Genomic DNA, 13,104 nt, shown 5'->3' with positions numbered 1-13,104 from the left:
TCTTTTCTAAAGTTTACTTTTACCATTTTCTTTTCCTTTTTATACAGCTTAAGGATAGCCCTTTAGCTGAAATGTCACCTTTAGTCTTATTTCTTTCTCTACTGTGAACTTGATTAATAATTTCTATTTTTTTATTATCTTCAAGTATACAAGAGAAGCACAGCAGGAATCTGGTCAACACTCCATAATCTTGTGTTTTTCTTTTTCCTTTTTACCATTTATAATCATACTATCCTAAGCTGTCTTGCAGGCTGTAGTTAGAAACAATCTCATTTTTTATACAGTTCAACAAAAAGTCAAATGTAATCAGAGCAATGTAAAATGGGATATGTTCTACGCAGATGCACTTTTAAATGAATTCTAGGAAATCAAGTTATTTAATTTACACTTTGGAATGCCCATTTTTGTCAGCAAAATATGACTATTCTCAGAAAGCTGCCACTACAGACACAAAATCAAGAGATCGCTGTGTTAATTTAAGCACTTCAAAGGTAACAAAAAGACTATCCACAATGAATGCTTAATTACATTTTCTCTCTTTCAGTATTCACATCACAGGGCTTTCCTTTGAAACAATAATAAATGGAAAAACACTGAGAAAAAAAAAAGAGTCTTTCAACTGGTTAAGTCTTCCATAGTTATGATCCCCAAAATCATTGGAAAAAGTGGGAGAAAAGGTGAATTTCACAAGCATTCTGCAAACTGCAGTCAGGACAGAAATACAGAATACATACCTGGCGGATAACAGACGTTTTAAAGGGACAATAGATAATGGTTATGAATATGCATCTGCTATACACTTAAGCTTGATTTTCACTGTGGGCTGACAAATTGGTGCCCCCAGGGGGCAATGGAATAGCCTGCTGTTTTTTATTCCAGAACAAACTGCAGCCAAACATTTGTTTTTTTGCTGCTTGGCACATGCCTGTCCCCGAGAAGACTAAATCAGACACTCACCAGGTTGTGCGGCACCCTCGGCCAGCGTGGATAAAAAACACATCAGAGCTGGTATATTTGTGTGGACTGTTTCTTTTCATTTGGGTTAAAACGCTTTGTAGCATTTTGCAAAAATACCATGCAATTTAAGAAAAATGTTCATTTTAAGGTAAGTTCAAGCCTAAAGACAGGCTCAAGGAGTAGAGATTTTAACTCATAAACGTTCAGTGTACAAGGACATGCGATGCATATTTAAGAGGCCTATCACCTCCATGGCCATATTTATATGTTGGTCTACAAACCACCTTCAGCTGTTTTACTGCTAATATTTTTAACATTTGAGATGAGGTAGATCTGGAATGACTGGGAAGCAGATGCTTACTACGTGGGCATTGACCACAGAGCAAGCCACAGCATGCCTTCCTGCCTCTGTTATCACTTGTATCATTAGGCTTTGAACCACAGGGTTATTTGTTTGTTGGTTTGTTCGTTTGTGTTTACTAGTCCTACTTCTGTACTAGTTGTAGGCTCAAAGAGGACCGGGATTAAGCTCTGACCCACTGTGGCCAGGATATAGGCTAGTACTTATACACAGTAGGTGAGAGACAGTAAAACTGTGCTGAATCAAACTGAGCTAACTCGATAGAGCCCATTACAGTAACTGTCAGTCTGAGGATACACAGGAAAAGAAACACAATTGCTAATCATGCTTGAAGCAGAATCTCCAGTGAACTGGGGAAGTGACTTCAGTCTCTAGACTTTTTGGATAGTATAGAAGTGATATTCTCAGTTTTAATTTAGTTATAGAGTGTTTTCTTTCACTGAATTAATTAGTTATCATGAAAAAACTTTACTCATAAATTAAAAAATCTGAATAGTTGACCTTTTTGCTTTAGACTTCATAATCAGAGAAACCAACTAAATATCTCAAAGCTTTAAAAATCTCACATAGGGGCCGGCCCGGTGGCGCAAGCGGTTAAGTGCGCGCGCTCCGCTGCAGCGGCCTGGGGTTCTCTGGTTTGGATCCCGGCCGCGCACCAACGCATTGCTTGGCAAGCCATGCTGTGGTGGCGTCCCATATAAAGTGGAGGAAGATGAGCATGAATGTTAGCCCACGGCCAGTCTTCCTCAGCAAAAAAAAGAGGATTGGCAGATGTTAGCTCAGGGCCGATCTTCTTCACAAAAAAAAAAAAAAGAAATAAAAAGAAAAATCTCACATAAATCTGGCTGAGAAAAATCGATTTGAGTTTTATTTGAACAGTGTATTTCATCTAGCTTATACTATATACAAACAGTAAGTTGAGAGGGGTCAAAGACCTAAAGGTGAAAGGCAAAAATTTAAAATATTGGAAGAACACAGAGGAGAATATTTTTATTACCTCAGGGTGGGAAAGAATTTCCTAAGCATGAGTCCAAAATAAATAATGACTCTAAGTGAAAAATTGATAGTTTTGACCATGTCAAAATATAATGTCAAAAGACATCATAGACAAATTGGAATAACAAATATTGCCTAAGAGAGGATATCTGCAACACATATAGTAGTCAAGGGATTAATATCCAAAGTATATGTACCATTCCAACAAATGAATTTTAAAAAGAGAAACTAGCCTTTAAAAAAATAGGTAAAGCATATGATTGGGCGAGTCACAAAGAAGATGGCCAATAAACACATGAAGAAGTGCTCCCTTATTAATAATTATGGAAATGCAGAAATGCAAGTTAAGGCAAAGTGATATTACCATTCAACTCACCAGACTCAAAATCTTAAAAGTCTAACAATATCAACTAAAAGCGTGAATGTAAGGACACAGGGATTCTCCACCACTGCCTTGGGAGGGCGAGTTGGTGCAATTTGCCAATAGAGCAGGGGTGCCCAAAGGAACGGTCCAGATAGTAAATATATTAGGCTTTGAGGGCCAAGAGGCAACATCAAGGATATTATGTAGGAATCATTTAAAAATGCACAAACCATTCTTAGCTCACAGGCTGTGGAAATAAAGCCCATAGGCCAGATTTGGTATGTGGGCTTGCAGACCAGGCTACAGAGCCATTTGGGCAGTATCCAGCATCCTTGATTCTACTTCCTGGCATCTATCCTAGAGAAACTCGCACACAACTGGATGCAATGTGCAAACGCATTAGTTGCAACATTATAAGAGTAAAACACTGGAAAACAGCCTAAATATCCACCAGGAGGAGAACTCATAAACAAATATGGCATATTCAGTCAATGGACTACTATATAACTATATATACTAACGACCAAATGAGCTTGAAGATAAAATGATTTCACAAACAATATTTGGTGAAAAACTTAACTGAGAATATATGCAGAGTTTGAAACCATTTATTCTAAAAATTGCTACTTCTAATAACTTGTACGGAGAGAAACACATGATCAAACACAACTTGGCCACAGCATGGAATATGGACACAATAGTGAGAGAAATGTACACCCCAGACGTCTCCCCCAGGGAGGGCCACCAGCATACTGGAGCAGTGCTTCTCAAAGCAAAAAATTAAGATTAATTTTAAAAACTAACGGTATAAAATGTTTTTAGATGATAGCCTTAAATTAAAAACACTACATATTTTTAATGGATACATATATGTGTGGGAAACTGCTGCATTTCACTGATTTTAAGATGGACATTTATTTTCACATTTTAACAACTCTGAAATGGGGATGTGCTTTATAATCTATCTGCATAGTCTAATTGTTCGTTTTTCTGTTAATGTTACACAAAATAAGAATCATCTTATAATTGATAGTATGTTAAATTTAATGAAGTGTGACTTAAAAACTAGAAGATGGATTCATACCAAATTCATCATAGTCGTTGCCTGGGAGAAGGAGTGTGGGGAAAGAAAGAAAAAAGGGAGAGAGGGACTTGGGCATAAATGATACTTTAAACTGATCAATAATACTTTACTTCTATAAGTTAAAAAATATGAACTAGCATAATAAAATTTTAGCATTTATTAGTATATAGCTTTAAGTGCACATGCCATCTTATTTAAAGTTAAAGGAACTCAATATTGGTGAAAGCTACAACCATCCTCTTGTACCATGGCTCAACATCCTTAAAAATCCAAGCTCAATTCATCTGTCCATGGCAACCTTGGAACTAGGTGTGTTGGGCATTATTATCCTCACTTTCAGATATAACACAACACAGAGACCAGGGAAGTTGTCTGATTCTTCCAAAGTCACACATCTAGTGACCAGCAGAGCTAGAACTTGAATCTAGATTTTGAAGTCCAGATCTGTACTCTCGTACTCCACCATATTTACCAAACCACCCTCATTGACTTTTCAATTCTCAGTTGCTTTACAGATTTGAACAAATTATGAAAAAAAGAAGAAATGATTTCAATTTTTAGTTGTAACTTAGAACTAATTTTTGAAAATCACAATGAAAAAAATTATAATAAGTGTTTTGGGCAGATACTTAAATCAAGTAGACTGAAGGGGTGGAATTAGATATAGGTTTTCAAGCTGTGCTCTGTGGATTCCTAAAGGCTCAGGTGAACCTCAGGAGTTCTTGGAAGTGCTTCAGTGTTCCACAATTAATGACATGTTTTTGGCCCAATAAAGAAAATTTAGACAGCCCAAGATTTAATATTTTATTTCATTATATTAGCGATCCCTGCATAAGTTCACTTGAAAAAAAATTACTTTACCAAATAATTTACTAGGCTAGATCATTTTTCTTCCTGCTTTCATATTGTGTGAGACTCTGACTTAAGGATCAAATCTCCATCTGAGTGTGAAAAATCTGCAATGGGGACAGCAAACAATTATATGTTTTAATAGAAAAATAATTACATGGATTATTCCCAGACATAAATGATTTCAATCATATCTATCCTACATTTAACCCATGATCAACCGTCTCTGAGCTATTCTACAGTTTTAAAGGAACCTAAACAAATAGTAAGTGCTTAACAAACATTAGTTGAATTCATGAGTGAGGGAGTGAATAAATGCATGAATGACACAGACTTAAATGTCTCGTAAGGGAGGCTGCAAAGACCTCAGGGCCCAGTGTCGTGCAATGCAGCCAGATTCAGCTCTGCACTGAATACCCACTGCTGAAGGTTCTTTTCTTTCACACATTTTTTAACAGTCATCCCATGTAAAAAATGCCAAAACTATTTCTATGTGATTCTACTGTTTGAACTCACGACTTGACACCACATAACAATGTCTCCCCATATACTTTCTGACGGATGTGTCTTAGTTTTGAAAGCCTTTGCCTACAGCAAATGCAACCTCCAACGCGTCTAGTTTCTCAAGCACTTATTTGATTCATAGACATTTAGAATTGGAAGGGACCTTAGAGTGCCTATGTAATTTGTCTTATTTTAGTGTCTTTTGGGCAGAGGTTTGATTCCATGAAGACATTTTCAGTGATGACGCTAAACCTCATAATCTAGGGAAGTGGCAATATGTAGCTGCAAGACCTTGGGCTTTGAGACCAGGCCGACCTGGGAAATTCTGGCTCTAACACGTACACTTGATGTGACATTGGGCAAATTACTTAAATCCTCTGAGCTTCAGTTTCATCATCTGTAAAGTGGGAATACTACCAAACTTGGTTGTTCCGAATATCAGGAATAGAACTCTAAAACATTTGGCCATTCAATAAATAGTAGCAGTTTTAATTTATATTTCATGTGTTCCTGATAAAGAGTAACATTTGGGGTCCTTTCTTTGGAACTTTTAACATAATATTAGAGCTTAAGTTTGCTTCTTAAACATGCACATATTTATTACACGGAGATGTACATCTGACATTAGAAAGACCTGAGAATTACATTCCTTAGTACGTCATAAGCTACATTTCATAACTTTTTTCTTCCTTTTTAATAGAAATACATTGAAGAGAAAAATCTGCTTGTGTGACAGAAGTTGATTTTTCCTGGATTTTGGTATTTAGTTTTTATCATGCTTTTTACAATATTTGCAGCTATGTGTTTTATGTTTTTCCCATGTGTTTCTTTCAGTTGCACATCGCACAAAAACACTGAGCTGATTTCTAATTAACTGACTGCACCCTGAGGTCTGCAGCTTCTGTCTTCAGTTTAATTACAGCTGTGAAGAGGAAGCAGTGAAATCAAAGAGAGTGTCTCTACATAATAAAAAATAACAATAACAATGTAGCTCTGGTTTGATCCTCGGATCATCTAGGGTGTGAATGCTTAGAGATGGTTAAATCAGTAAGTGAACGTGGGATTTCCATTTTGTTTTGTCTTGTTTTCCTTCATGCAAACACTTGTATCTGATGGAGACAACTTCTTACTTAAATCTGCAAGTTCCTCGAGTAGTTCTTTGATTAATAGAAATTTAGAATGGAAGGGCCCTAATCCAACTGGACTGCTTTACAACGGTTCTCTGACTCTCCTTCTGTAATTGAAAATAGGCCAAAAATCTGTTGATGCTTATCCCATTATGAATTCTAAGATATAACTGAGAAGAAGTGCTGAACTCACCAGCGTGGCAAAGAGATGATAGAGAATGAAATAGATGGCAACCACAGGTGCCCACATGTGTCCCACAGCATTTAGAGTTTGGTCCATGACGTCTACCCATCCTTCCTGGGTAAGGATCTGGAACATGGACATAAATGCCTACAGAGGAAAAGAATGAAGGTATTAAACACCAGCTTTAGGCTTGCATGCAATATAAAATTAGTATATGGTGTTTGAGGACCTTGACCTCAATCTTTTTGATTTTTATCCGACCGATCCGAAGAACAGTTTTAATTCAACAGATGGGAAAAGGCTGAGAACTAAAGATCCTAAAAGCCTGACACTAACTATTCAGTGTAGAAAACTAAAATAATTACCCTGAATTAAAATTAGCCTCGTTGGTGGTAAATACTGTTGAGCAAATTGGAAAAAAATTTAGGACTTTTGCTTATTTGCCTTTTTTCTCCTCTAAAAAGCAAGCTATTTAACATTTCCAACAGATTACTGTATTTTTTTTTTTGCTGCTAAGCACAACTTATTTTTATAGTGAATTACATTTGATTGTCTAAAGGAATATGAAATAACAACCTTAATTTTACTGTTATAGTACTATCTATATATAGTATATCTATATATATATAATCTATCAAATTATTTCAGTTATATTAAAAACATAAGACTTTTTAAAAAAAGAAATATTTCTAAATGATATTGCCATACTGAGCAACTTAATAAAGGCAAACACATTTTTCACGATTTTTTTATTTTCAAGGCACAGAGTCAAGATCATGGAAGAAGCCAAGACCCACCTCCCCAAAAAAGGAACATTCCAACAAAATCCAGCCAAGCTAAAAGACTCATACTGTCTCTGCAAAGATCTTTAGTTAGCTCCATTCTTACAAGTTTTTCGTATTAAATATATGATTATATGTACATCTCTGACTCGTGTATCTTGTAAGTATTAGTGGTCAATAAACGCTTCTCAATGAGAATTTATGATGATATCTGGGGAAAGCCGACAATTGGAATCTAGTGACTCTTTAAAAACGTCCTTATGGCCTTTAGTACAATGAAGATGTAAACTGAATTCTCAGATATTGGGATGCCAAGAAATAAAGTCGAGGATAATACAAAGATGGACTGAGCTCAAGATAAAAACCCTGTTACACTGATAGGATCTTAGAGCCAAAATGGACCCTCAAGATAATCTAATCTGATTCTTTCTTTTTGAAGATAAGGAAAACGAGGCTAAAAATGATAAGTGATTAGCCCAGAGTCACTCTATTAATTTGCGGCACTAACAGAGGTAGCACTCAGGCATTATGACTCCAAAGCAAGCCCTTTTCCACGTATTGCATCATGTGTTCAGTGAAATCTCGAATCTAATACTTTCCAGGCCTCATCACACAGTAAGCTCTCTTAGCAGCTTCCTTTACTAAGGACAATTACATTAACTTTTTTAGAAGTATGACGTTTAATGCCCAGCACATAGTGGACCCGTTTGAACAAAGGAGCAATTAATTGTTAGATGAATCTTGAACTAGGAAAACTAGGTAAGTTTTTCCACTTACCCTTTGTCCATGTGTGAAACACTTAACTTCTCCTTGAGTTAATTTTTCTGTAATCTCATTACCCTACAAAGTGTTTTGTTCATGCAAGTACAAAGTATGTTGTTATTGATACTTCAACTCAGCATCGCCAAGGACAATATGATACTTTCCTTGCCAGGGCACCTAAGAGAATATTAGCTTTAACTTATCCTAAAAATGCTTCAGAGAATTTTTCAACACATGATTTAACCTCATAAGTATGCCAGCACTTATCAGTGAGGGCAATTATTTTTTCCCTGTGTTTTTTTTTCTGTTGAATATTTATTAAATCCAAAGGCAAGGAATACAAGTTCCACAGATGATTCGCACAAAAAAATCAGATTGCTGTATTTTCAACGATGTCACCAGTGTGAAAGTGTGTGTACATCCTAAAGACTCCGCAGCAATAGGGGAAGAGGCAAAACACCTAGCAGTATAAAAGAAATTTCACTGGACAGGGATTTCCTCTCCCCAAAGTGACAGGAAAGCTTGTGATTAAGTCCAAGAGATTTATTCTTGGTCCTCGGAGACCAAAAATTCAGGTGTACCTTTCAGCTGCCTTGGGCACAAACCAACTTAATTTGTTTTCATCTACTGCATTAGCTTTCATGAATACTCAGCTATTATGCATTCAGTAAATGCTCGGGAACGTGGAGCTATGGGATTATAACCTGTTGCTGGGAGATAAGCAATGCGGGCAAGAACACTGGGGTTATCCTCTACTCTTTTCAGAATCTCAGAAGAAGAAAAAAAATTCCATTTCCGTACAGCTCAGCCGCCTGAAAGTGCATACTGTGGGATGCTGTGAATTATATTTGAGAGCAAAGCTTTCTATTACAATGTGATTCATGTGTTTATAGCTGTTACATGAACAAACCAGTGAAAGGTAGTGCCATGAAATACTTCTATTATAGGCTGAAAATTAATTTGTGTCCTGCATGAAGGGTGCCTTATCAGTGTTGTTGAGATTTTATCCAGAAATTTAAATCCCAATGATAATTTGTTTGAGATTGTGAATCAAGTCAACTTACTGACTTATATTGTCCACAGGATCTGTGTTCCCTGAAGAACCTGCTTAGCTTATTTATTCAAACAAAGATATCAGTGGTTACTGAAGGTTTGATGTGTTGGGGATTGAGATGAGGAAGACACAGTTTCTTCTCTTAAGACACTTATAATCAAGAGTGGAAGAAAAAGGTGAACATGACCAACTTCAAGAAAAGGAAGAATGAAAAAGACGGTGTATAAGAGAAATATGGTAAAGCTATCAAGGAGCAAGTTAGAAGAACCTCTTGGGTGAGTGAAGAACAGTTTGGGAAAAATGATGGCAGCTGACTTTCATGAGGAAGGCAAGGAGGATTTAAATGGTGGAGAAGGGAGTGATGACCAAAGGCCTAGAGGAAGTTGTTTCTTTTCTCCGAGACACTTGCTCATGTGTTATGCCATATTCCTATCCTGTTGACCTTCCCCCTCACCCCCCATTGGTTTCCACCAGTTCTTTATAAATTAAGAAAACCAATCTTGTATCTGTCACATATGTTTAATGTATTTTTCCTTATCCTTTTATGTTATTTTTGCAAACATAAAATTTAAATTTCTATGTGGTCTAATTTGCCATTCTTTTTATTTAAGGTGTTTTTATTTTGCTTAAAAAGACTTCTCTCACTGCAAGATTAGATATAAATGTTCCTATACTTTTATGCAGTAGTTTAACAGTTTCCTTATTTTATTATGTTTAACATGTTGAGCCAGAAATTGCTGTTTAAATCATTTTAAATCTGGAATTTATTGTGGTTTAATAAATGAGACAGGAGTTAATCTTATTTTTCTTCTTAATTGGTGATCAGTTGATTCAACATAGTATAATTGAAAAATCTATCTTCACTAATTTGAAAAGTCCCCTTTATCATATACTGAATACTCATATGCTTTCAGCTCTATTTATAGACTTTCTATTCTTTTCCATCAATCTATTTCATTTCCAAATTGCCTAATAACTGTACATTTTAATAACTGGTAGGGTTACTAGCCCCTCCTCATAATCTTTTGTTTTTAGAATTCTTTTATTTATTTTTATATGTTAATTTCTCTAGAACATCCTCTTGTTTTATTCATTGAGATTACATAAATCTAAGCAAAATTGTTCTCAAGTTATCCTCCAATCTCAAAGGCATATCTGTCCATTTATTAAGTCTTTATTCATGATTCTGAACTAAGATTTCTTCTTATATAGTTTCTGCTCATTTCTTGTTAAGCTCATTATTAATATTACGTTTCAAAATTTTAATCAAGGTGATACACTATGATTAAAACATTACAAAGTAATGAAATGTGATGATGGGTTCATTAATGAATAACAAGCAATAGCCGTAAGTCTAAGCGTCTCAGGCCCACTTCCCAGAGGCCACTGTTTTTAACCGTCTGTGTTTTCACCTCTGGTGGTGCTGGCTCTATCCCCATTCAGTATTTCTTGATTTATCCACTTTAGACATAGAATTCCGCTATGATATATATGTAAGATTTAGTTCAGGCACAACATCACTGCCCACTTTTCTTGACCACTCCCACTTTTGTACATAAATCTCTATAAGTTGTTTCAACAAACTGACAGATAGCTTGCCGTCTCCCTATATAAGATGGAGATCTCAGCACTGCTCCTCATCCCACTCTCTCCCTTCTCTCTCATCTCCATCTTTGGTCATGCGTTCACTCACATCCTCAAGTTCAATCATATTCTCATTTTGTTTTTTAGTCATAATTGGGTCTTCCATGCTTGTCAGTACATAGATAATCAATAGATTGATAGTCAATACGTTGACTATGAAGATATTGTTCCCTGTTGAGCTGGGTAATGCTCTGGGACAATATTGCCTCCTCTAGGGCTCCAATATGACATGTATGGTATTAGAAGGTAAATGTTCAAGGTGAAATGAAGTCCCCTTTCTTACTTTCCACTAATTGCTCAGATTCTTGCCCAATTTACTTCATTTTATTTGAACTATCTCTTTCTTATACAATTTTTAGCATAGTTTAGTTTTGTTTTCGTTGAGATTTTGATTATTTTTCACATGTTCCATTGGGAAAGGAAATATATGCTTTCTTCCTTCTACCTCAAAGAGCTTCCTGATTCTCACACATTTTACCTATCGTTTAGAATAAATTCCAATCTTACTCTCCTACAGATGTTCTTCTTAGAGCCTTCAGTTATCCAGAAACAATTTGATTCTTACTCTCATACATATTTTTCTTGGAGAGTTCTTACTACTTGTTTTAATTTGGACTAAATACTTTCTAGACCTGCTCCACAGCTGTCAAAACCTTCATTTTTAACTTACTTATCTAGATCTTTTATTCTCTCCAACACAGTTTCAGAAAGTGATCCCAGAGTCTCAACCCCAGTCATTAGAGTCCTGCATCAATTTGTCAGCTAGGTTTTCTTCTCTGTTTTGCTGTCTCAGTGTGAGGAGACGGGTTTGCAGGGAGAGAAGTATCAGCTGAGGCTATGTGCAGTTATGCTTGAAATATCAGGCTTCAGATATTTCTCCAATTCAGGTAGATTCTGGAAATCTTTATTGCTGCCAGAGCCAAGCAGTCCCAGGTGTTCACTTCCTCCAATTCACCGTCTTCCCTCCAGCCATCACTCTCCCTCCACTGACGCCAGGTGAGGGCAAGGACAGATTGATTCTGTTGGCGTTGGTCCTCTGTGTGGGGGGAGAGGACAACTCCTGGGGCTCTCCTCTCACCTTGCCCCTGGGCCTCCTGTTCCCCCATGGCTTCTCTTTTCTTTTTTTCTCTTCATATTTTCATTATGCTAAATTTTTGTTTATTGTGGGAGATAATTAGTTTTCAGAAATTATGATTATTTTGCTTTCATGCTCAAGCTTTCTTTCCAGCTGGGAAAAATAAAAATGGTGAGATCGAGCAGTTTATCTTGCCTCTGGTAAAATGGGCTGGAACAAGTGACTCCTACATTTGAGGGGTTCTCCTGGTCTTTTTCCAGGCCTCTGCATACCCCTACAGTCCCATGCTCCTCAAATTGAGAGATATGAGTACATTTAGAATTTGCTTTCCAATTTAATTTCTTCTCGACTTATTCTGGAAAACGGGCCAAGGTGTGAGCCTAGAGTGTTCTCATTCTTTCCTCTTTCTCTCCTGCCCTCTTCTTCCCTTCCTCTCTCCCTCCCTCCTTCCCTCTCTCTTTCCTAGTAGCAGCTATTCAAAGATAATGGCATGAAACTGTGGCCCTTCCTTGTGTGTTTATTGCCGGTGTAATTTTGTCAGCCTTATAATTAATTGTTTTATTCATTTTCTTAGGTTTTAGGGACAAGAGTGTCTGTGATTTTGTTATTTTATCCCTCAAGTCCAAACCTACAGATGCAAATAGGGGTAAACAGCTTTGTTTACAGTGCTTTTTCTTTTTTGTTTCTAATGACACGATCACACATTAAACATCACTATACAGGTCAATCCCTGTTCATACTGCAGGTGTCTGGCTGCAGCTAATTGAATCAGGGCTATGCCGTAAACCTGAGAATGGGCCAGTTGCATAAGAGGTGATCTGGAACAAGCAACTCTGCCCCACCAGGAAGAACTAGATCAATCAAAAACATCTCTAATGAATTTCAGATGGAAGCTACAGAGAAAAATCACATTGTTAGCAATAGCATCTGAAGGTGAATGAATGAATAGAGATTGGTATGCAGCTGAGTAGGAGCAATGGCGGAGTCATTACAAAGTCAGGGCTTTGAGCACATTGATATTCCAAGGAAGCAAAATCTCTGAATGAACAGAGTTAGGTAGGAAAAAAATACACTGAATAAAGAGACTGCAGTGATGTTCACAGAATGGAGAAGAAAGGTTTTGCAAATCATTAGCTCAGTGAGTAGTACCTCCTTTTAATCGGAGTGTATCATACTCCTTGGGAATGTGGGAGTAAAACAAAGGGTGAGAACCAGAGTAGAGAGTGAAAGCCACAAGACAAGAGTGTGAGGAAGTGAGCTGTTATGGGAGAAAACACATCTAAGAGCAGGGAACAAGAGTCTTGGAGTCACTGGACGGGCCTGAGCACTGCAGTATAGAGCCACAAAATTCACTACCAGCC

General features: G+C 36.9%; 2 protein-coding genes across 3 annotated transcripts in view; one reads left to right on the top strand and one right to left on the bottom strand.

Moving 5' to 3' along the window:
* The window catches only part of ITGBL1 (integrin subunit beta like 1), a 1,366,350-nt gene that overhangs the window by 953,663 nt on the left and 399,583 nt on the right, over nucleotides 1-13,104 (top strand). The window lies entirely within an intron of this gene.
* Nucleotides 1-13,104, bottom strand: part of NALCN (sodium leak channel, non-selective) — a 293,641-nt gene that overhangs the window by 119,347 nt on the left and 161,190 nt on the right. The window contains exon 13 of the mRNA XM_004423148.3: nucleotides 6,436-6,573. Coding sequence (XP_004423205.1) covers nucleotides 6,436-6,573 — 138 coding nt within the window. The remainder of the gene's footprint in view (nucleotides 1-6,435; nucleotides 6,574-13,104) is intronic.

This window comes from Ceratotherium simum, chromosome 10 (assembly GCF_057802395.1).
Source record: "Ceratotherium simum simum isolate JZ-2026a chromosome 10, ASM5780239v1, whole genome shotgun sequence".
In the NCBI taxonomy this organism is placed as follows: domain Eukaryota; kingdom Metazoa; phylum Chordata; class Mammalia; order Perissodactyla; family Rhinocerotidae; genus Ceratotherium; species Ceratotherium simum.
The sequence above is the reverse complement of the archived record's forward strand: the minus strand, read 5'-3'. Positions and strand labels throughout refer to the sequence as shown.